Raw genomic sequence first — 24482 nt, 5'->3', positions numbered from 1 at the left:
CTCTATTCATTGTTCAGCCTGTAATTTGGCCCATCACTCATTACTCAGCATGTAATTTCAGCATTAACACCGCACAGCTCGCTGAACCTGCTGAACACCAGAGAATGTGAAAGCAAGCAACCCCCCCCCCCCCCCCCCCCCCCCCCCCCACAAACACACACACGCACATAGAGGCAGGCAGGGCCACTGGAGCACAAGCCAGGGAGTCAGGGCAGGAAAAGGAACATTTATGTTTCTCATTCTTTCTTTTGTACATCAGATACACATGCACAACCCCGAAACACACCCATAAGGCATACTGCACCTACTCACGCATACTTATGTTACTCACACACATACTTATAATCGAACACACCACTTGTGCTAAAACTCAAATACGGTAATTGCTAGCTCAACCGTGCTCAAGTGGAGCAGTTATGTGTTCAAGCATGGACAATGCAGGGTGATAATCGATAGCAAGGATCTGGCTTACAAATACAGTGATATTCAGCCTCATAGGCTGGACACACCTGAATAAACCCATGCCACAACAACATACACTGCTGGAAATCTGATTTGACATGTCATCATGCGTCCCGAAACGACAAAGGTCTGCCATGGAATGTGAGGGAAAGCCATCTTCTCCTTAATAAAGAATTGATCTGCCGTATTGATCGTACATGACAAGGCTATAGCAAGGAATTTGCCCCCTTTCTTTTGTTATTTCCACCCCCCTTCCCCTTCTTATCTATGCACTCTGGCAGTCCTGTACATGTGTGCATGTGTACACACACGAGTGTGTAGATGTGAGTGCATATGGCCGGCAGAGAGAGAGTGTATGTGCACGGCAGCCCTGCCAGACCCTGCTGCTCAGTGTGATGTAAATTGTGTATGTGTAAAAAGCACTCCATAATCAGGCCATCCATCATCAGAGGCTGTCAGTGGGCTCTCTCAGGGTGATACATCACGCTCTCCTGTCCTCTGCCTCAGTTGGGGCCTACACAACCCGCCAGGCATGCTGGGAACACAGCCGGAGAGACGTACAGTACAGGACAAGACCTAGGTTGGGAGAGGTGTTCTGTTTGATGTGCCTCTCCAATGATAATGATGCCCTCCTGTAAATGCATGTTTTGGAGGGTAGGGTCTCCTTAATCCTTGAAATGTGGTTTATGCTGGATTTTGTCGACAGCTTTCACAGTTTATTACACTTCTAAATATGGAGGAATCGAAACGCCTCGAACTAAACCGATATTAGATGTAAAGTTTTCTCCGTCATGGTTTAACACCTGGCAGAATCGCCTGCAGTTGTCGTCCAAGCGTCAGGCATGATCTCTACATGTCGACATGTCACCATCTCATCTATCATGGAGATGATCTTTGTAACAACCCCGGCATAATGAAATTGGTGACACGGACCGCCATCTGCTATTGATTTCATGCAAATGCTTTTGACAGCTGATGGAGACTTGCATTAGCGCTAAACGGTGCTGTCAGTTGATGAGTTGACAGTTTTGTAGTCATAGCATGTACACTAGTGCAGACAGACACAGACAATGTCAATAATCCTGTAAGAGCTGCTGATGATATATACTGAGCACTTATATTCAATCTAGACAATAAATGTGTTATGAGTGCAGTCGTTGCATTGCGCCTCACATTTTTTCTTTCAGGCAAAGATTTTCTTTCATGTGCTGAGCTTTTACAAGAATCATTGGGACTACTCGCCTTACTTTTCCTCACACCACACACATTGACAGCAGCCCCACCTCTTCACCTCATGTCTTTTTTAATCCTTGACACATCATTATGTTCCAACTTCACACTCTGTCGTAAACTTTACTCTCTTCTAAAGAGCAGCTCTGTGATGCCCCGGCATGACTCGATGCATGCCAGAATTTGTTTGCTCCTTCCAGTACAATATGGAGAGAGAGGTGGGATGAGGGTGTGGACAAAGCATGCCCCCCTCCCCCTAACCTCCTCCTTACCCCTCCTTGTAAGGCTTCTCAATCGCTGCAAGGAAACATGAAACCCTCCACACACATCCCATAAATCCTGAATTGGGTGGGGAGTCTAGCCGAGGGGAGGGGGGGGCGACGGGGGGGGGGGGGGGGGACTGGAGGAGGTATGATACGGGTGGGGGGGGGGGTCGCTGGCACGTTCCAGTCACGCCCGCTTCCCGGCCCGCGGCCAATCAATACCACTTTCCTGTTTTAGAGGCGGGTAATTATGAGGTGGAGAGATTGTGTGACCTCTCACCCCTGCTGCATTACTCGCCTGATATTAAGATAAATTGCCTGATTTTGGGTAAACATATGCTGCAATTCAAACTGTCAGCACTGGTTTGCTCAGGGATAATTTGTATTGATCTCCTGGCTTCTTCCCCATTTTGCTTACTGACCTCATGGATAATTAGAGAAAAAGAGACACGGGGAGGTAAGGCAGGGCTTGCATTTGAATACTTTGCAGGAGAGATGAAGAGCACATGCGGGGGGGATGTTGGGAGGTGGCAGAGGGAACATTAGAGACTAATAGAATTTTCATTTTCTCTCATTTTCGGCTCAGATTTAGACAGGTTACGTGTTTTGTTCAATTATATCTCTTTTTTTCTCTTTCCCTGCCTGTCTTATATACACAGCGATGGCCCGGGGTTTAATTTCTGTCGTGATACAAATTTTACAAATATAATGAGACAACAAAGCGACGGCGAATACGTTTCAAGTTAAACAGCTGATAACAAAAGGATTTATTGCCATATGTGAGCAAAATTAGCATGGTAAGTGACGAAAGAACAGACGTGATAAAGAGTGTGCTTCCCCTTCACGAAGGTTTGGAAGAACATTTTTATGAATATTTCAGTAATTTTCTCTCTCCAGAGAGTGAATGATCATGTTTCAGAATATGAAGAAATGGAATGCATGACTCGGTGTGCAGCTGTGACCATATCATTTCCAATTTTGAATATCACGCATGCGCATGGGCATGCATGGCAGGCCTTCAGTGAGATTCCTCTGCCTGGAATGTGCAATTCCCAATCTTATTTTGATCTGATGCCTTAATCTGCCACCCTTTCATGCCACTAACACATTTTCTCTGAGAGCTCCTTTAGCCGCCTCAGTCGAGCCACTTTACTTAAAATGTAGAGTGGATGGCGTGTACATGGCATCTGAGTGTGGTCCGCTGCTCCTTCTCCATGTTCTCTAGAAATAGGACATGAGTAACCGCTCTACAAGAACACTGTAACATGGCCGTCTCTGGCAGCCAGAAGTGCTTACATGGCGATACAGCACAGTGTGCCCACAGTCCATATGAAAGCGGATTGAACACTTGTATTGGCTTACAGTATCGAGGTAAAAACATAGGGAAATGTTTGAGCAAAGCAGTAAATTTAAAGGAAATTGTTCCTTGTTAAGTCTATGAGCCTGAATGGAAGCTCGCACAGTGTACTAGCATTCCTGCCAGCCATTACAGCTTATTACGATAACTCTATCTTTCCAGGAGATAAAAACCTAGCCTTGTTGCCATTTGCCAGCTATTACTTTCGCTAATTATACTTAACTGCTTCGAGCTTATCTCCACTCCTCCTACACCATTGAGCAGTTATTTTTTTCTTTCCCCTTAACACAAATTAGAGGTGGAGTGGGAGTTGGAAAGGGGGAGACAGATAAACAGCACAGGCAGAAGTTCATTCAAGTGTTATTGCATTTGTGACTTGTCAAACAGTCTAACTGAAGCCTTCTAGGCACCTGCAGTCTGTTAGATGGATGCAGTTCACAACAGCATCAACACACATAACGACCTCTTCTCGTCAATATTCAACAGCTGCGGACGTAGGACGGGCGTATATCTTCACAGCGTTGCGTTAAGGAATTAAAACGGACTCCTGTGCGTACAAGGAAGGCGTGATATTCAGAAGTCATGCTGCTGCTCCTCAGTATAAATGTGTTCCAGTGTTGAGAGCAGAAAATACGCATGCAGACCATCTTAAAAAAAAAAATCAACCAACACCAAACCAAGGCAAATTGAAATTTTCACAGCAAACCCACGCAAAGCAAACCTCATCTGTGTTAACACTGACCATATCATCTCCATCCACTGCAGCCAGTTATCACTCAGTGATTCCATCTCCAGCAGTCTCAAGATGAACAGGAAATTAAAATTTCAAAGATCTGCAGTTAAGATAAATCAATGGAGACAGATCAATGTTCATTGAAATTTCATGAACTTTGAGCCAATACAGATGAAAAAAACCCAGACAGTTACAGTCTCCAGCAGATATTGCTCCTGCAACAGATAAAATGTAATTAACACGCTTAAAAGGGAGCAATGTTACAGATTGCCCATCCATAATTCCAGACTCCCTTCATATCGGTGGTATTATTAGAAAGGGCCGAAGACACCTGTTCAATCCTCTTAGATGACATCTAAAGTACTTGTGCCACTTCTCTGAGGACGTCAGCGGACTTTCACACATTACCGGCCAACAGAAATCAAATGGGTTCCCTTCACAGCTGATTGCAAGCGCAAATTAATATTGTAAAATGAAGATCAATACATGGACGGGGCACAGATCGATGACGGCTAAATTACGGCCGCATTTTCCCCCTCATTCAAGATGAGTTGTGTTTTCCTCTCAAAGTCGATACCGTGCTGCCTCCCTCATTCATTTCTCAATAAACTTGCCGATGAATTTCAATCAAAATGCGGCAGAGGAGGGGGCGGGAGGCTGGAGTTCTTTTAAAGCCCGTTGGGTGCAGATCATACTGAAAATGGGGCAAGAAGAGGAGGTAGAGAAAAAAAGAGGAGGAGGGAAAGATCCTCGTCTATCAAGAGCCCCCCTCCCTGCCTCCTGTGTCTATCTTTCCCGTGGCAGAGGACTGATGCTGTGACTTCGTGAGGACAATCCATTTTAAGAGCTATTACAAAACAGACCTCTAACGATACTGTAGGACAAAAAGTGGGTCCAATTAAAATTAAATCAATGAATACCATCCTTACTGGGAGGAAAAAAAGCACGCACCTATGCTTTCATTTTTCTCATGAAAGATAACCACAATGCATTTCACAGAGAGATGTAATGGGGGAAAATACATGCTCAACTGCAAGTGCTTATTTCAATCAATTTCCTGGAGCTGGATTTCACAGGTCACTTGCTGATAACACGCTGTGGAATAATGCCACAGTGTGCTTCTCAAAGCCTACCTGACAAGCTGCCTGACAGTGGGGGAGTGCGAGCACGTGTCACGTCAGCCCTCTAATTGGACACAAGGACCTTCCTCCGTGGAACCTTGTCGTGCTCCACACAAGCTCACAAGGCCTTCAAACCAGGCCCATCTAACTTGGCAATGAGTGTCTGCTCCACTCCCGTGGAGCTGGTGCTAAATACCAGAGTTGTAATGAGACAGGTAGGTATGGGGATATGGCTAGTGGATAACATGCTTTGACACATGCTAAAACTGTTGTGCCAACTGGTTACAACCCACGTGACTGTGGCAGTGACATTTATAAATGCCTATGTCATCTTTTCTCATTGTAGCAGTTCATACTGCAGGGGGATTTTCTTTTTCCTCCTTTAAATCAGCCTTTTTTAGAAATATCACAAATGTTGTGCGGAGTGGCTTTAAAGGGTGCGGAAATATGAAGTCATTTGGCGTGTGTGTTTCAAAGAGCTCCTCAAAAGCAGATCTGTTTACATACCTCCTTGAATGCCTTTGATTATAGCATATCTTTGCTGTAGGCCACACCCCGTCGCTGACCAGCAACCAACCGAGTACCAAACCCAACCCATCAGGACAGGAAATGAAAAGGAAGCACCTCATCTGATCAGCTTCTAAGTCTGGAACTTCAAAGTGACGGCAGGGCGGAGAGGAGACGCAAGGATAGGGACAATTCACGAGCTGGTCAGCACAGGACCCTATCTGATGTGCTTTGATAAAGACGTCTGCATTTGTTTGTTTAATTTTTCCCTTTTTTTTAGGGTCCACCGCTGTAACACTGTGTTCCTCTTTCTAAGAGCAGAACATTAAGTGGGTTTAATTTTGGATTTGAGAAGTGGACTTCACTATTTATATCTCTGATTTGTGCATAGAGGTTGTCAGCTCAGTGTGGGTGCATACATGTTGGAGACTGGCATTAAATAGTTTGACTTTCATAAAGCAGGAAGCTTTAGTGGAAGTGTATTTACAAAGAACCCTTACTTCTGCACTATCAACATCTCCCTTTTCCATCCCTTACAAGGTTGACATTTCTTGAGCTCCACCAGTATTGAGTGAAGCACACATGACCCCTTTGTCCTTATGTTGATGAATGACTGCCTCATACCCATTTTGTCAGATTTTGGTGCAGTGGAGTCGATAGCGTCACCTTGACGAGGAAAGTTTGTGATCCATCAGCCCTCAAGGCTGTCTGGCCACAACTAAGGCCTGGCAAGAACAGAACACTGTATGGGGGCATCCGCTTCATCCAAAAATCCTTCACCCAGTGTGTGCTGCAGTCTTGTGAGGTCGAACGAATGGCTCTTATTACTGCCGCTTTACAGTGAAGGGAGAAAAAAGAAAAAGAAAAAACACTTGACTTGTACTAATAGCTGCGAAGCCATGCTGGTCACCAAAGGTCTGAAGACGAAGCACCCTGTCAGTGCCCAGCTTGGGAAATTAGCAAATAATGTTCCCTTCCCCCTGACAAATGTGTGACAGCTCGCCTTCGCCAATCATTCTCTCCTAACGTTATGATGCATGTCCTGGATCCCCACTGGAGGATACAGGCGAAGTTTACTGACCCTCAATTTACCCATGACAAATGGGGTCCCGGTAAATGTGCGTTTTCTGGGGCGCGGAAGGGGTTCATTTTAAGCAATCCTGGTTATGTGGATGTCACTGATTAGGATAAATAGTGGCTGAGTGTGTTAGGACTGCTTGCAGAACCATATTACCAAGAGCCCGCATCGTTGCCCCTGGAGGGGAGCACTCGTGGAAACTTGGCCAAGATAGAAAACCAAAAGCTCTGATGCAATTAGGAGCTTAAATTGGATGAATTGTACACTCAAGTTTTTATTTATGATTTACTCTTTCATACACTTATGTAAGTATGCAATAAAAAGGTGAAAATGCTGCAAATGAGGCCAGAAAATTGAGACCTTTTGGTTTAGAAATATTTAATCTGGCCCGCACGTACAGGTTTTAGGGTTTAATAAAGTGAAAAGTATAATACAGTATTGACTCAGATACAGCCAGGACTTTCTCCTTTTGATTTTCTACAACCTTGCTGACAGCTGGTTCTACCAGTCCTGTCCTGACCAATAGATAACCAATATATGGATTAGACAGAGGACAAATCAGCAAGCTCCAAGGGACGACAAGCTTTTTAGAAGGTAAAAGGTATAGACTGTAAAACATCAAAATAGGCAACAAGTCATTCCTTTAAAAATGTGCCACTTAAAGAACGGATATAAGCTATTTAAAGCAGTCGGTAAACTGCAGGCTTCTCAAGTTTTATATAGTATGTCTGTTTGTCTCATTAGTGTTTTAAACATTCAAGAGTCGATGCCAACAGGATTATTTGACATATACTACACCGTGCTCTCTTTCTGAGAATGGATTGTGAGTTTTGGAGCCGTTCCAGGGTGCTAACCCGAGTGAGGACATGTCCCTCTGCTGTTCGAATTGACTGCAGTCTCCTCTGTGTTGACTCTTGGTAATTTGTGATAATTTCTTAAATTGAGCGAGTTAAATTTCCACAATTAGGGTGGTGGTGCAAGAAGAGTCAACATAAAAAAAAGTCTAAAAAGGCACTCCTCTCAAGCCGTGCTCTCAAGTCATGCTTGAAGCCATATGCTTTGATAACTAGACCTTTGATATGCACACGGTGCTCTCCAATATGACACCGTGCCTTTCTGTGCCTTTTAGACAGCACTGTGTCACTACATGCCCTTTTCAGCCCATGTAATGTGCTATTATAACTCCAAATCTATTTGCAAATGAAGTGCCATTTGCTCAAGAGTCAGAAACAGAAAGAAAAGCTATAGCTGGAAATGAGTTTCATTCTTAAATACAATATCTGCTCTCTTACACTCAATGCATCAGCCAATTGTCATTTTAATGTCCGAGAGATGTAGCTAACATCCTTTTACCTACTGTACGTGTGGAAGCAGTGATATCTTTTTCTAGCGTTATGCATTCTGCTCTTATAACGGTTTCGTTCTCTCAAGCGTCAACCCCTGTACAATCAGGGTAAGCCACATAGGGAATAGCAGAGCAGAGGAGCCAGACCTGTCTATTGGTGACTTTCTCTTTTAATTCACCACACTAATCAATTGTACCACCGTTGCCTCGAGGGGTAATTGTATCTTTATACTAACTGGAAGTGAGTAGGAACCCAGGGAAGACAGAGAAGAAGAATGGTGGGAAAAAAAACAACAAAGATAGGGAGAAGGGGACACGTTTCCCCAGTAAAACCTGATGGTAATCATCCCAATCCGCTTAGCCTCTGTGACTAATGGGGTCTGTTCTTAAGGGACCTGGCACTTTCACTAGGGTGCTATAGAAGCCATTAATGTCTTAACTTATACACCTTCTCAGGGCTGCACAGTAACACATGTACACACATACACACACATTTCCCCCTCACTCACTCTCATACAAATACACACATACACTTACGCAGCCACACTACACTCCTGTTTCATTATCCCAGTGCCTTGTTGGCCTCTGCTCTGCTCCTGCTAGGGAGGTTAAATGCAGGAGAGCTGGGCCAGACTGCATGGTTGGAGGAGAAGGGGACGGGTGGTTGGGGGTGGTGGTGGAGGTGGTGGTGCTGGAGATTTTAGAAGTGGGAGGGGGGACTTGATGAGAAACAGCTGCCCCAGGATGGAGGGGTCTGGATGGGGATTTTGGGTGAGGGAGTTGGGGGGGGGCTGCACAACCCTGGCCTTGAGCGTAGCAAGGCCAGGGTTGTGCTTGGAGGCTTGGGAGTGCAGGGGGAAGTGTGAGTGCCTTGACGCACCCCCATTTCATTCTGCCCATCAGAGTTGGAACAGTCAGAGGCTTCCAGGTCAGACAGGCTCTGACCCCCAGAACCTCTGTCTCCTCACCAATGATGACAGATAAGACCACCACTTCCTTCTGTTAGCCAAGATAATCAGATCCTTTACTTAGAGTGTGACACACACACTCCCCTTCTCTCTCACGTACATATCTCTCCCTCTTTGCCGTTAATTCTCTCCTATGAATTCATGTTCAGCATACATGAGAATAACCAGATATATGTGTGCACTTAACCTACAGTAGATATGGCTTTTCTAATCTGATTTATTGTAAGAAAAAAAAAAAGAAATCACATTTTGGCTTATAAAAAATTGGCTCATTAGCAGAAAGCATTATCTGTCTCACTAAATAACAGATAAAGAGAACTGGCAGAAATAACTTTCCTGACAGCTTGATTCTAACAGAGCTTGGCAACGACCTTGTATGGTGGCAGGTCAGAGAGGGATCGAGTTGCACTTGTAGTCGCCCCCCTCCACAACAGCTTTTCACGAGCAGTGCAAATCTCACACATTCAACATTCAGCAAGTCGGACGGTTAGTTCATTATTAGTGCCTGGACTTAAGGCTGGGGGCTCCATCCAGAAGGAAGGGGGAAAAGCGGGGGTACATGAATAAGCCTGTAGAAAAAGGGAGAGCAGGGTGGAGGAAGTTTTGACTCACCGGTATAGACGAATCTTCCAGGGGCGCCTTTGCAGAACTGCTTGGACTTGTAGGACAGCGTTACTTCCACAACACCGGGAATGTGCCGAGGTGGAGTCTGGACGCGGATGGCGTGGGGAGTTATGAGCTGGATCACAGAGATTTAAAAAAAGCAAAAGAAAAAAGGGGTATAAGCGGTCATTACTTGCTAGAAAGTTTGTCTTAATAATTATTATTCTAATATTGTGGATGGGTTTCAATTGAGTATAAAATGTGAAATTCTACATCGTACCTCACTCCATACAAGCATGGTGCCGAACACAACTTGTAGGCCATCGAAGAAGTTGTCCCCTATGAGGATGACAGTGGCACCTCCAGTGGTCCATCCCTCACTGGGACTGATAGCCTTGATGCATGGGGTGGCTGCTTATCCAAGACAAAGAGAAGAGCAAATTCAGCACCTAAGCTTCAGCACTAGGCCTCACGTCTCCTTCCACTCAGACACATTACTGCGCCACCTCTACGTTGAGCCCTCCATATCTCTCTCACAAAAGACATATCATGGAAATTGCCCCTGGAAAAAAAATGATGGATTTGTCCTTTAAGGCACGAGAATCAAAATCATTTATCAGTGCGCTGGAGTGATGTAGTTAAGCAGACCCTTCAAATGGTCCACTTCACAAAGGCTAAACGCCAGGCTCACCAGGAAAATGATTTGATGGAGCAAATTATGTGTCAGGGCAAATGTAGCTATCAGAATTGATTAAGCATGCACCCGCATGTACAGTAAAATTTCAAAGTTGAACACATCTTAAATGAGTCAAGAATACAGGCTGTTAAAGTGGAAATGACAAGCTAAAGCTTTGCTGGTTCATGTTATTTCATTACCTTTGTTCTTCATGTGCAGTACAGTGCAGGCGGTGAGCGTAGTTTCAGGTTTCATAACGTGAAATGCACTCATGAATTATTCAGATTGTGTTTTTTTTTTCTCTCTTTTTGTGATCGATTCAATCCATTTCATATTGTTTATTACAATGCTTTTCATCTGGCATGACTTCTGCTACGTAGCTCTGCCATTCATCAACAGTCTGGGTTGTTATTATAATCTAATTTGAGTGATCTGGTGCCTCACATTCACTGTCATTTGATGCATTACCTTAATATGGTGCTCAGCACAACACTGTGTTTACAACAGAAATAGCATGACAGCTAGCCATAAAATAGCAATATCAAATTTAATCTATTTCCATCAATATCTTTTAACACACTATGAATTGTGCATGTTTTCCCTTTTCCTCAAAATACGAGCAACTATTTTGCAAGTTCCTTTTTTTTCTCTCCCCTTTACAAGCTCACTTCTAAACCTCTATTATCCTTTCCATCCAGTAAGTAAATCACAGTCAGCCATTGTTGTATGGATCACCTCAGACAAGACATCTCCCTTTGTTTGCCTTGCTGTTGGGTCTGTTCAGGTCATGTTTGCTCTCTCTCCGTGCCCATAAAGTGCACACACACACATTGGTACTACAGGGAATCTGACTTTAACAGGCGCTGTTGACTTCATGCTAATCACCTCGTACAGATTTTCATTTGTGAGGCCTGGAGGAGTGACATTTGCTTTCCTTAATTGCGAAGCAGAGCGTCTGAAAGAGGACCAACCCTCTATGGGCATGCTGGGCCCCCTCTAAGGGCCTGACCTTCATCAGTGCGGACGATTACAGCAAATAATTCACCCTTCAAAATTACTGTAAACAAATTGACTTTGGGGATGAGAGAGCGAGGGGGGCAGGAAGGAGGAGGAGGCAAGAAGAGGGCCTGATGGTGACGGTGACTGTTGGGGGGCAGCTGCAGCCTGGAACCTGCGACACGCACACACAATCACGCACGCACGCACGCACACAAAACCACACACACGCAGACGCACTACCTCGGAAATCCCAGTGCCCCCTCCCACACGCAGAAGGACCCATGGTGAGGCAGCGACTGAGGCCCTAAGCCGTCCACCCTTCTGCCTAAAAATTTGCATATGTCTCAATGCACAGACAGAGAGGGAAGCATGTGCTGAATGGGGACCGTGGCGAAGTGGATTACACAGTCAGCGCAGGCGATCTGATGACAGACACGCACAATGCCCCCTCAGCAGATGATAGGCATCATGAGGAGTGGACGGATGAGGATGCAAAGAGCCGCCCTGCCGCTCTGAGTGTTGCACCACTAAGTCTTTTGCAAACTTTGGGCTACAGCTGAGGAAATTCACTGAATTTGAATTCATATGTCATGGCTTGTTTTGGGGGCTCTTTTGTCTCTCTCTCTCTGTTTGCTAAAACGTTACCCTTGTCCATTTTTGTTTGTTTGCTTGACTTTTTTTTTTCCAAGATCGCCTTCGCTGTGAATTGATCGCGGGGTGCTGATCTGGGATCTGCTCTAATCTTTGTCGTTTCTGGTTAGGGTTAGCCGCGGAGGACGTCAAAACGGATCCAAGATCTGAGCGGAGGAGGTCCTAGCTCTAGTATTGTGACACTCAAACAGGTCTGATGTGGCCCCGTGAAGCCGTCCTTTGTTCTGCCTGCTGAAATGTGTTGTAATTGTGCTGTGGGATGTCCAGATGGTCGGTTGATAGTGCAGCTGATGGGATTATACCTTTTACCTCTCCCTGGGCCATCTGTTCCCTTTGACTCTCTCTCTCTCTCTTTCTCTCTCGCTCACTCTCAGCCTCTCTCTCTCATACTCTCTCCTTCTCTTTCTCCTTTCCTCCTCTCCTTTTTCCCCCCTTCTTTTCTCCTTCTCTTTCTTCCTCTTAGGCCCAGCAGTCTGGATTCACTTGTCTTTATTGCATAAACCCTAACAGCATTACAGCCACTTGGCATGCAAATGAGGCAGGCGCTGCAGGCTCTATGCTGAGTCTCCTATATTGTCTGGGGCTCTATAATGGTGGAACTGAGCTAAGGAACGTGTGTGTGCGCGAGTGTGTCTGAGTAAGTGAGAAAGAGAGAGAGAGAGAGAAATTCTGTGTGTGTCAGTGCTGGTTGTTCGTGTGTGTCTGTGTGTGTGTGGGGGGGGGGTGCTCTGTGTGAAAGACTCAGCTATTTGTGAGCATGTTTATGCACCTTTGAGCCTGAATCTATACATGTTTGAGTGACAGGCAGCCACAAAGAACATCCATGTCTGAATGCATAATATGCTTGTTGTGTGACAGTACACACAAGTGAACAAAAATGTCACATGGCGAGATTCAGTCTGTCATCCACAGGCTGTGGCCCCTCTGTGCCAACAGGGGGCAGCACTTCTTGATCAATGCGAGGCAGTCGTGCAAGTGCGGTGTGAGCCGAGAGGAAGGATGCCTCTGTGTTTCAGCCACACAGTCAGTCAGCCAGTCACATATCTAAGGCTTCTCGCCCAGTGAACTCCCAAGGAAGAATGTGTTGCTAATTTAAAGCATGCTGTCTGCCTGCTAGTTGTCAAAGCAGTGTGGAGGACATGGCTGGAATTACATTTTATGACCGGCTCTCCTTTTCTCATGTGTCACATTTCTGTTTGTTAAAGGTGACGCAAACAAAGTGAGCAATCGCAGTTGATGCATGTTAAATTAGTTTGTTATGGAGCCGAGCCTAAGAGGGAGGGAGGGGGGAAAAAAGAGAAAAAACAAATCTCAACTTGTGTGAGCACACACAGTTAAGCAGAGGGAAGGTGTATTAAAGTTATTAGACAAAGACATGTTCAACTGGGCGGTTGACAATGGCTTCTTTTCTTGCTTTACGGGGCGTCACTCTGCTGCTTTGAAGAGTGTGGTGAAGGGTAGAATAAAAAAGGATGGGTTAGGGTAACCTGTAAAGAACACGAGCGTGCACACACGCACACACACACACAACGCAGGGGGTCCCATGGGAGCGGGGGAACATGGAGGCGAGGGCTCAACCTCTTTAATTGCTCTCCTCATTAAGAAACTGGTTGCTAGGCGATCCACACCTATCGTGTCATAAACGTGAAACACACAAACAGAACGTCAGCGAACATAATGACTTTGGTGCTCCGGGCAGGACTTTAATTATTTGATTTTGTTCTCCAGTAGAGGAGTCATTAATAAAGACAAAAACAAATAGATTAGCTTTTCCCCCACTAGGACTGGAGAGCACTGAGATATATTAATTGTCTGGTCTTTTTTTTTTTCTTTTTTTTTTGTATTAGTCGTTGTTGTATTAAACATTACATTTGCTTTTGGTGATAGAACCATTAATGCCCATTAATGTGTAGAGAAGCTTGTTTTAGTCAGTGGTGTATATAAACTGTTTGCCCAGCCATAATTGGCCCTTGAAATCTGAAAATAAGCAATTTGCACAATTGGGCTAAGTCAGTTAACTTTTCTTTCTTTCTTTTTTTCCTTGCAGTCTTTCAGCTGTGTGTGCTCCCATCTGCAAGCGGAGGCCACAAGGGTCAGAAGGTTATGTTTAGTGCATTTTACTTTTTGGATTTCCCATGGTTTGGTGGTCCTACTTTTCTCTCTTTTGGCTGAGAAGGCAATCAGTCTATCATATGGAATCAGTTGGAAGAAAAACAGTAAGTTCTGTTTTTCTCATAGGCCACCCCCCACACCCCTTCTCTCCTTCTCTCTCTTTCTCTCTGTTTCACACACACACACACACACACACACACACACACACACACACACACACACACACACACACACACACTAGCAGCCCCCCTTACCTCCCCCCTCTTTTCTGTCTTTCTCCTTCCTCCCCCTGTTTCAGTTCTCTCACAGCTAAAACTGCAGAACCCAGTGGCAGGAAATTGACCTCACAGCCAAATTCTTCAGCAATTTGATCATGTTTCACATTGGCTTTTAAGACAAATGTAGGTGCGTAAGGAGACTGGAAGTAGTATAACATTTTAAAAGAGTGAATTAGTCCGAGTATTATCATCCTCGCTGGCGATACTGAAATGATAAACACTGACTAATGCATGTTGCTTCCAATCAAGACATAACAGCAGGTATGAGTGAGGCCAAAAGCAACTTAAAAAGTGAAAAAAAAATGAAAGTGATGGAGGAACGAAAGCTTCTAAGCAACTAGAAGCAACTAGGTGTGTGATCTGGGAGGAAAAAAATGGGAGGATGTCTGAAAGAAACTATGAGAAAAAGGAGCGTAGCAAATTATAAGATGTAAAAATGTGCCTACCATTCTCCAGATAAGGAGGCGTACCTTCTGAAGGGTCGAGTCTGCGAGCCCTTCGCCCATGCTTGGAATTGTTGTGTACAAACATGTTGTCAGAGACAGCCAAGACATGGCCGTCCACATTGACGGTCGTCGATACGACAACCTGCGAGAGGAATTAAAGCAAAACATGTCATTGAGCAAGTTTGAAGGTGATAATAGTACATTTTGGTAAAGGTTTAGGGACATTCTGAGGGATGTATGAATAGTTTGTTGTGTCCAGGTGCTAAAGCTCATGAATTGGTTGTCCTCTTTGGACAGATCACATTACATCAACCTCCCCTCCCTGCCATTTCCTTTTTTCTTTTTACTGTCGTGCATTTGTGTACAGCTAATTGACATTTCAATCACTAAAATACCATTTCCGTTTACCCACTCTACCAACTGTCATCATAGGCGAAGCTCGGTATTATTGATCAGCTTGTCCATCTCTTTGAGGATGGAAGGCCTCCCTTTTAAAATATTACTGGAGTCATTAGCAACTGAACAGTGCTCTATCCCATCTCTCAGCAAACATTTTACTAGGATCAAATTCCAAGCCATACTCCATATTTCATAATGCTTATTTTTGTTGTTGTTTTTTTGGCTACCACATTCCAAACAGTGAGCCACATGTGAATGGCCAAAGTGTTTTTGAGCCGGAAACAGAGAGCCCCTCTCAGGTTTGCTTCGCCGGTAAGTGACCTCGGTGTAGCAGTGGAATTTAGGGGGGTGCTTTTTTTGGTTGGTTTGGGGTAGGTGGGGGTATAGGGAGAGGAGGGGAGAGAAGGGGAAGTGAAAGAGCTCCATTCTTGTGAGCAGGTTCAGAGCTGGGCCAAGCTGAGGATGATGGATTGGGCCCTTTCTGGCCTCCAGCTGGTTTTGGGGTAATAAGAAGAGTGGAAGGCATGCAGAATACACAACTTTAGCCAGAGAAACACCTACGGTGGCACATCTGGGAAATCTATTTAGGGCAAATGACATACTAACTGCTGGAATAAAGGCAATCGATGATAATAAAAAGTAAAAACATCTTCTGTTTTGGGAAAATAATATAGTTACACAAAAAGAGTGATGCAAAAAGTTCTTGCATTCCTTTTGACATATAGGAGTGAGAGGTGAAAGCCCTTGGTGGCTGTCACGCATCAGTCCACATTCAGCCTGAGGGAAGATTTGAAGAGGCAGGGGAGGTCTGATGGTAGTGACATCAGGAGGGGACACCCTGTCTTGTCTGTTTCATATCTGGGCTTCCTCCTGGAGGATGCTGGCTTATGTGTCTATCACAAAACAGTGCTGCCAGTGACGGCCGCCCTCCTGTAGGCTGTCGTTACCCTGATAGGACAAATCACACTAAACTCTCACTGTCTCACCTTGACCTAGTGGGCTGCTTGTGGTGATGTGGGCTGCTGAGTAGGATAGGTAGACAAATGGAACAACAGGGAGTCAATCATTTGAAGGCTTAACTATTTGACACTTTAGATAAGACTGAGTTAAGAGATGGTAAAAATGTATTTTAACTGGCAGTATTTTGTTAGCTTACAATAATGTTTTCTTATTTTTTTTAAAAGCATGGTTTTGACATAAAGTACATGCATATGTGGATAAACATATATGCAAGGGTTCCTAGCGTGTATCCCATCTATCTATATGTCTATGTGTGTGTGTCTGCCTGTGGGCGTGCTTGCAGATATGCGTGTGCAAGAAGGTATGCGTTTCCGCTGCCAGACAGTTCGTGAGTTAACACTGTTGTTACATTTGGTTGGATCGTCCTCCCCTCTGTGCAGAGGCTCAGAAAGCTGTCAGGGACACAATTGATGGCACTCTTAAATCCTATATCCTTATTTGTGTCAGATGGTATTCCCTAATAAATATTCTGTCCAAGAGCACACAGGACACAAAATCCCTCTCTCTCTCTCTTTGCCTGGTTTTTGCCTCCTTCAGTGCCAATAATAAAAATGTATTCATATGTGAATCTGTGTCAGTGTGACTTAGTATAGTGGAGCAGCTGTGGCTGTGCATTTGCACACCTGTGTGTGTGAGAGCGTGCGTGTCTGCAAAAAGAGAGCGAGACAGTGAAAGACAGGGACAGAAATAGAGCATATGTGTGAAATAGATTTCAGTCACCTGGAATCTGCGCATGTCTCGTGGATTCCCTGCATTCTTCAGACAGTTCTGATTGCACTTGAGAAAGAACTTTAGGAAGAATCTGTGAGAGAGCAGAAAAGAAAAAGCAAAAATATTAATTATACTTTTGAAGCTGGAATTTTAGCTGGCGAGGTGACAGAATATTTCAACAGGATTTCTCAAGCACACCCATTTTCCACATTCATTCATTCACCGTGTGAGCATCACGGTATCTCGGTTTGAGAAGTCGCACTCTTTATTATTCTTTCAAAATCTAGAGCTGTTTGTGATCTCATCCTCTCACCTGAGTTCACGGGTCTTTCCCAACTCCCATCTGCCACTAACATATAGGAAGTCACTTGATATTCCACCCACCGCTTTAATCCCAGGACACCCCCTGTGCAATTAAAGTTCTCCTGTTCAATAGGGAAGCAAATGAGGCCCACCTGTGACCAGGTCTTGTTTGAAGAGCATCAGGGATAAAGGACCTAACAAGGTGAGAGCGCGCCACAAAACTTATAGTCCTGTCAGGCAATTAGGCGGACACTCCTGGGACCACCGTATGCCACACACACACACACGCGCACAGACAGACACACATACACACACACACATAACGCATACACACACCCATGTTCTTGTGGGTGGGTGAGGCAATTATGCCACAAATTACAACCTGGCTAATCGTCTCTGAACAAATGTCACGTCTGAGTGAGATCTGGGCTTGCTTAGTTTGTAAGCCGCCTTCTCAGGTCTTGCTGAATTTATTGATAAGCCCTCGTACTGAGAGTTCTATATCAGATGAGGCTTTACAGACATCAAATAGTTAAAGAGAGGAAAACTAAAAACAAGACCAATAAGAGAAATTATCTCAGATGTAGCCCATTGTGTAAAATCCCGCACAACCACACAGAATAAACAATGAAATCGACTTGTTGTTTTTGCAAATTCTCCCCACAGAATCATGACTGATTGCGCCTTTGCTTTCTCCGATTCTTTATAAATACAGTGCTGTGATATTTATTTTTCATCACATTGCACTAGCATTACTATATGCAATACTGCGGTTTTCATTGTAATACTAACTTGACTCACAGAATTGCAGCGGCTCATTGGATTACCATAGATTGCACCATAGATTGCACGGACATTTCATTCAGCTAAATACAGTGGCTTGTGTGGCCTGCGAGGACGCTTTCACAACACTTAAGACTTCTCGTTCGCCCAGTGGGATCCTGGCCAAGCCATAAATCAGAGTCTGAAATGACCCTTCTAACCCCGGCCACATTAACACATGCACTGGTCATTTAGAAGCGTTCTTCGATAGACTCCTATACCTTGTGCTTCGCGGAGGGCCCAGGAGGGAGAGGAGAGGTGAGAAAATATTTTCACTCCACATCCAAGAAGCTTTGGCTTGGACATCAATAAAAGACGTTTTAACCCATGCCAGAATGCTGATTGCCTGTCGGTGTGTGGTGAGGCCATAAAAAACCTGACTTGTCATTAGTGCATTTCGCTTGATTGTGTTCACTGTGTTTTCGGGTTGCATCTGTTGGCTGATCATCAAAATGACCATTATGTACTCTAATTCCCTGACCCTGTTTTTATTTCCCCAAAGAGCCATAATGTAGAGCAGCAGACATCTGCGGAAAGCAGACCTGAAATACGACTTTTATTTGTCTGTCGCCTCTCATATAGATTGGGCAAGGCGGGTGGTGCGTATTTGTGTGCGCGTGTGCACACATCTACATGCATATGTGCGTGCAGGCATGCGCACGTACATCCATCACCGGTTGGTAAACAATTTATGTCAAAGCAAGAGATAGAATATATTTCCCAAGCAATGCATTGACTTCATAAAAGAAACACATTACTTTCAGAGTTAGTCTTGTCTCTTTTCTGGGATACTTTAATGCTTTTACATACTGTTCCCACTACAGCAAAACCAAAAGTTAAGAAACAATAAACACAAGAAATTGAGTGCCCACGCTATCATAAAGTAGCTCCTTTATGTTTACTGTTATGAAGGCAATTAAGCACAATTTCTCTCCTAAAAAGATAAGCTTAATTTTCATAGTCCACAGCAGTGGCAGCGCTATAGCATCCATTACATTTGAGTTGGTTAAGATTCTCCATGAGCACAGTGCAAATTGGTCCTTGGTGAAAAGGAGAGCAATTAAGACAAGGCCCCTCTCTCTCTCTTTTACTTCTTAAATATCTACAGAAGTTTGTGCTGGTGTTTTGGCACGCACAGAGACAAAAGGAGGTTGTTTAATTGTTTTTTAATGGGATATCAAGTCGTCGCTGCCATTAGATGTTGGCAATGGAGGGCAAAGGGGGATAGAGAGAAAGAATGAACTGCAATTAGGTTTGATTAAAGCTATCCTTCTCAATAATCAGCTGTTCTGACAGGACAGGGGGACCCTGGTGGCCGCTGAGATGGAGGAAGGTGTTGAGTGATATTAAGGCCAATGAAGGGGATATTAACATGGCTAATTAAAGCTCTTCCAAAGCCGGGAGAGGAGGCTCTCAGTGGACCGCACTGGATGAAATAATCGGCCAAGGCAGCTATCAGTTGGAGGAGAGCGAGAGAGAGAAAGGGTGTATGGGAAGGGGTGGGGTGGGCTGGGGTGTAGTCCATCTGAGAGAAAGAGAGGAGTAGAGGGAAGGAAAGAGGGAGGCGTAGAGGAAAACTACGAAGTGTGAAGGAAGACAAAGAGGAAGACATTGACAGGCATATAGAGAAAGACTTTCAGTGTAGCCACAGAAGCTCATTCTGACATCAACCCTCTCTGTCTGCATGCCCGAAGTCTGCCAGTATAACTAAGACCTGACATCAGCTTTTATCTCCGACAGCTAGTCATACAGGTCCACAAATCAACATTAAAACAATCCTGCTCATGCCTTGGTCTAAGGCAATTAATACGATTCTCCTGTAGTACCTCCATGCTCGCCCACTGCTGAAGCTACTAATCATGCCATAATGATTTCTCTCCCTCTGGTCAAAGGGGAAATAGATTGTCTCTTTAGTAATGCAGCAGGCTCTGCGCCTTCCACTCCCTGGCTTCACAGACCCGGTAATTGAGGAGAAAAAGGCCGACTTTGGCACTTTGACTGATTTGAGGGCTGCTAGACCCTCTTATCTTTACTCTGATCATTTTAGGCTGACACTCAAAGGAAGACCCATCGCCCTAATTCTAGCTCACCCTCTCCCATCATCAAACAGAAGAGGAATAGGAAAAAAAGAAGAGAGGGAGAGGGGGGAAAAAAACAAACAGGCGAGGTGAGGAAGGCCCTCTCTCGTTTAAATGACCAACTTAATTGCCGGGTTGATGTCACTCATGCATAAATGTCCATTCCTTTGATTTGAGTGAAGAGGGCAAATAAGGATAATGTTATATTATTAAGAAGGCTCTATCGACAGTGGAGGCTCGCTGTCCTGTCAATTTCATTCACATTTTTTTCATCCATTTCTTTTTCGGATTTTTTTATGACTTACAAAAAAAAGTCAGCTTTTTTTAAAACGTGTTTTCACCCACCAGTTTCTTTAGTTGCTTACATGAGGATATATTTTCCGTTCTCTAATAGTACACCTTGTTCTTATTGTTCAAAAGAGCTTGCCCATATTTACTTAGGCTGCTACACAATACACTGACAGATGGCCATGGTTTCTGTAAGAGTCAGGTATTGACAACTCTAAGCTCCTGATTGGTGCCCCGGCACTAATGACTAGCATGCAGTGTCCACAGCCGGCAGCCATGACAGTGAGGTCATCCGTTGCAGGGCGGTGAGTATCGATCACCACCCAGCTCCAGCCCATCAGGCCCCAGCTGCCTCCCAGACTCAATGGGCCCCTGTTACAGGAGCCCTGTAAGAAAACGGTTCCCAACACCAGACTACAATCTGCTGACACCAGATCTCTACGCTGAGATAGTAGTACACGGGTCAATAGCGTATCGGATTTCCAAAACGCCAGGGTCTTAATGTCAAGCCTCCTGCCTTCCCTACCTACTGCTCCAGTTATTAGGCACTTCACTGAACTGCATTCAGATCCCTGTTGTGACAAGGCGGAGCAGGTAAAACGAGAAATAGAGACACTTATAGATCTTAATCTTCCCGAACACTTATTTATGCAACTGAGTGGGCTTGGATATATGTGCCAGTTAAGTCCCTGGGAGGGTGAACTGAGCTCCGTGGCCATTCCCGTCGTATTCATGTTTGCCACTGTCTTCTCTCGTCAAGCAGAGCTGTTTTTCTCGCCTTAGCTGAAGTAAACCACAGCACATTAACAATATTTGCTCTACCCCTGTACAAGCGCCAAGGGACCAGACCCACAGATCCTATCACTTCTTTATCGGGGAACAAGTGCCTCACTATCCAACCTTATTGGGTTTGGAAGATTAACCCCTTCCACTCACGGGCTCTGCCCGTCTCCTCCGAGAGCAGCAAGGCAGATGTCACTGTGATTATTATTGTTCGGCATCAAATATCCCAACAACGTGTCTCAAAGAATTTATTGGGTATTTCCAAGGCCTTTTTTGTTTTCATTTCTTTATTTTTTCCTGCTGCTATTGTCAGTTCATTTTGTTGTTTCATATTTCATATTTTTGTTGGTGGTATGTGTGTTGTGAGGGTGTCACAAATAATTTATGTGCTTCCTCTGCACCGTAAGATGTAGCTGTGTCCCTCCATTCATCCCTCTTTACCCTCTCCTCCACCATCCCCCTTTCTCTCTAATGGGCAGAGTGGCATTGACATTATTTCACTTGAGGATCCCTCACTCTGTCAATCCCTCTTCATTTACTCCATGGCTACAGGACTCATTATTGTATCTCTTCCTCCTTCTCTCCCTCTCTCGCACTCTCACTCATTCTCCTCACCTCCTGTCTCTCTCGCTCTCTAACTATCCCTCTCCCTCACTGGACACTGTTAGTTTCTTACTTAAGAGAATCGCTCGTCTTCACAAATGGTTTCACGTCAAACCCACTCCTAGCCAGCCCCCACTGATTCCCTTCAGGCTTTGGCACAGGTTTACTGTAACAGATTAGACGAAGACTCGAAGCTCCTGCTAACTATCCATCACTTGCTAACAGTGGACTAAGGCTGTGTGCTTTATGCAGCTTTTAGCTCCAGCCCGCCACATACTGCATGTTTAGCCCCAAGCTTTCTCTCTGCCTCTCCCATCCCCTCACATCAAGATACTGCTGAGGCTGTGTACTGTTGCACGCTGTTCTTTGTTTTACTCTGAATACAGCTTTTTCTCTACTAGGACTTTGAACACAATATAATAAGACACAAAACATAAATAATTCTGCGTTGTTTTGTCTTGCACGGCCCTGTTGTAAAAACGAATAAAACACTGGTTGCTGCTATAGTGCTGGCATCATCTACATCCAAACTGGAACTCCTAGATTTTACTTAATCATAAGCACCACAGAAATGTGATGATGATTACTGATAATGACCGTGACAGTCTGAGTGTTCCTCATGAGGTGGCTGACATTACAAAAATAATCACGTACATCCACAATACAGCCCTGAGGAATATTTACTCTGCTCACCAGCTGGACGGCATAGAGGTATCTCCAGGTTATTTTTCTGCAGGAGGAGAAATATGGTGCTTTGATTACTGGTCAGCGTTGGAGCTTGAGGCCTTGAGGAAATACCAGTCAGCACCTCCCTGCACTAGTGAGATGGAAGATAAGCATATGTTGGAGTAACTGGCCAGGGTGAATAGTAGTATTTAGGGTGTTGGACGTGGGGTTCTGGAAGGCCCCAGAGCGGGTTTACAATGAGAGCCATACACCGCCGCCGTCTCTCTCCTGTGGCACCTTGGAGTGATCAGACCCAGGCAAGACGGAGAGGAACACATCTGTACAGGCAAGGCCGGCAGGGGGGCTTTGACCATTTACAGAAAGCCTTGCTGGACCCAGCAGGCCAGCAGGGGCTAATTTGCATGCGTATGTATATGAGCGTTTGTTTGTGTGTAACATATAGGTCAGTGAGTCAGTGGTTTTGCTGTCTGCCCATGCATGCTCAAATGTATGCAAGTGTATTTCGGCATTGTATTATTACTAATGTATAATACATACATCTAAAGTGGCTGTCAAAACTGGTAAGCCATCATGAAACATGAGGCTGCGACATCGGCACCACATTAACGCATTCTCAGAAGAGTTTAAAAAAAAACACCCACTGTGGACTGTCATGTAGGTGGTGGGGGGTATAAAGATAGAAAGACAGAGAGCGGGTCGGTGCTTAAAGCTAACAGGTAACCTTTCTGTGCACCTAGGACAAAGGCAGGGGGAAAAAGAAAATGTCAAATTAAGAGAGGCCAGGCAGAGAGACGTGGCTGCCATATTTGTGTGAAAGCCCAGTGCTGTTGGCAGCAGAGATGGCTGCTTTCTGATTCATCTGGGGCCGTATGGCAAAGCTTTGTCAGTCTGTGCGAGGTATAAATAATTCAGGGTGAGAGATGGCAATTACAGGGCCCTGCACAACCAAAATGAATATTTTATAAGGACTAAAACTGCCCTGGAATGAATCACACACATGGAGTCACACACACATACACACTCACACGTGCACACACGAGCGTAAGTGAATGTGCACACGCGCACACATGAGACCAAACACACACACACACAAAGGTAGCACATATGAACCCATGGCATAGCTGTTGCATTGTTGACAAAAAACAATTCTATTATATAAACCCCCGCTTTTATGGCTTAATAATTTTTAATATTCTCGTGCGCATGTGTAAAATTTGGCACGATATTTAGTTAAGGGGTGTGTTATATTCATTTATCCGTGTTCTTATTCTGTTATGGAAAAGAAAAAAACAATTCACCACAAACAAATACACATTTAAGATTTTAGTGAGCTACCCAGGAGCCCGAGTGAAATCCATTAGCTAAATAAATTCTAAAAAGTGTTGCAAATATATAGGAAAGATCTACAGAAAAAGCAGTCTCCAGAGACCCAGAGCCTTTACTTTTGACCCTGTAAATATGGTCTTTGTGTGTGAGCATAGAGGGGGTGGAGGTGGTGGTGGTGGTGTGTATGTGTGTGTGTGTGTGTGTGTGTGTGTGTGTGGGGGGGGGGGGGGTAAAATGCTAATGGGAAAAGATTAAACCCAAAAGCCGCCTGGAGCATTTACCTCTAAAAGGTTTTGTCTGTCAGGTTTCCTGCAAAACTCTGTCCTTATAATTCTGAGACAAAAAATAACATTGTTCCAGAGTCCTGAGGACCACAGTGGCTTGGTTGAATGGCCATTGTGTGGGCCTAGCTAATGATACCTTAGCTTTTGTGAGAGGGAGGCCAGGTAGGTCTGTGACATCAGCGCCACACAAGTGCTTCTCTGTCCGGATGTTTAGGGAAGGATTTCGCCGATGGTGGGAAAAGGGTATAAAGAATAAACAGGTCCTGTTTTTGTATCAGCATTTTCAACCCCAAAGCCTAAGATAGGCCAGGTATCTTTTAAAGGAGGAAGAAAAAATTAAGGCAACTTT

General features: G+C 44.6%; 2 protein-coding genes across 11 annotated transcripts in view; one reads left to right on the top strand and one right to left on the bottom strand.

The window, feature by feature from the left end:
• LOC113035527 (transcription factor COE3) overlaps window positions 1–24482 on the bottom strand; it is a 67636-nt gene that overhangs the window by 10719 nt on the left and 32435 nt on the right. For 3 of the 9 annotated variants that reach the window (XM_026191150.2, XM_026191146.2, XM_080288022.1), the window contains exons 7-10: window positions 16969–17050; window positions 14830–14971; window positions 9948–10081; window positions 9677–9803 (exon numbers count right to left, since the gene is read on the bottom strand). In XM_026191150.2, the coding sequence (XP_026046935.1) occupies window positions 9677–9803; window positions 9948–10081; window positions 14830–14971; window positions 16969–17050 (485 nt within the window). The remainder of the gene's footprint in view (window positions 1–9676; window positions 9804–9947; window positions 10082–14829; window positions 14972–16968; window positions 17051–24482) is intronic. The other 6 variants (XM_026191153.2, XM_026191147.2, XM_026191151.2 and 3 more) reach the window with 3 other exon arrangements.
• LOC113035481 (methylated-DNA--protein-cysteine methyltransferase) overlaps window positions 1–24482 on the top strand; it is a 62717-nt gene that overhangs the window by 37773 nt on the left and 462 nt on the right. The gene's annotated exons all lie outside the window — the stretch shown is intronic.

Source organism: Astatotilapia calliptera, chromosome 13, assembly GCF_964374335.1.
Source record: "Astatotilapia calliptera chromosome 13, fAstCal68.1, whole genome shotgun sequence".
NCBI lineage: Eukaryota > Metazoa > Chordata > Actinopteri > Cichliformes > Cichlidae > Astatotilapia > Astatotilapia calliptera.
Note: the sequence above shows the minus strand (reverse complement) of the source record. Positions and strands in the feature narration are given on the sequence as shown.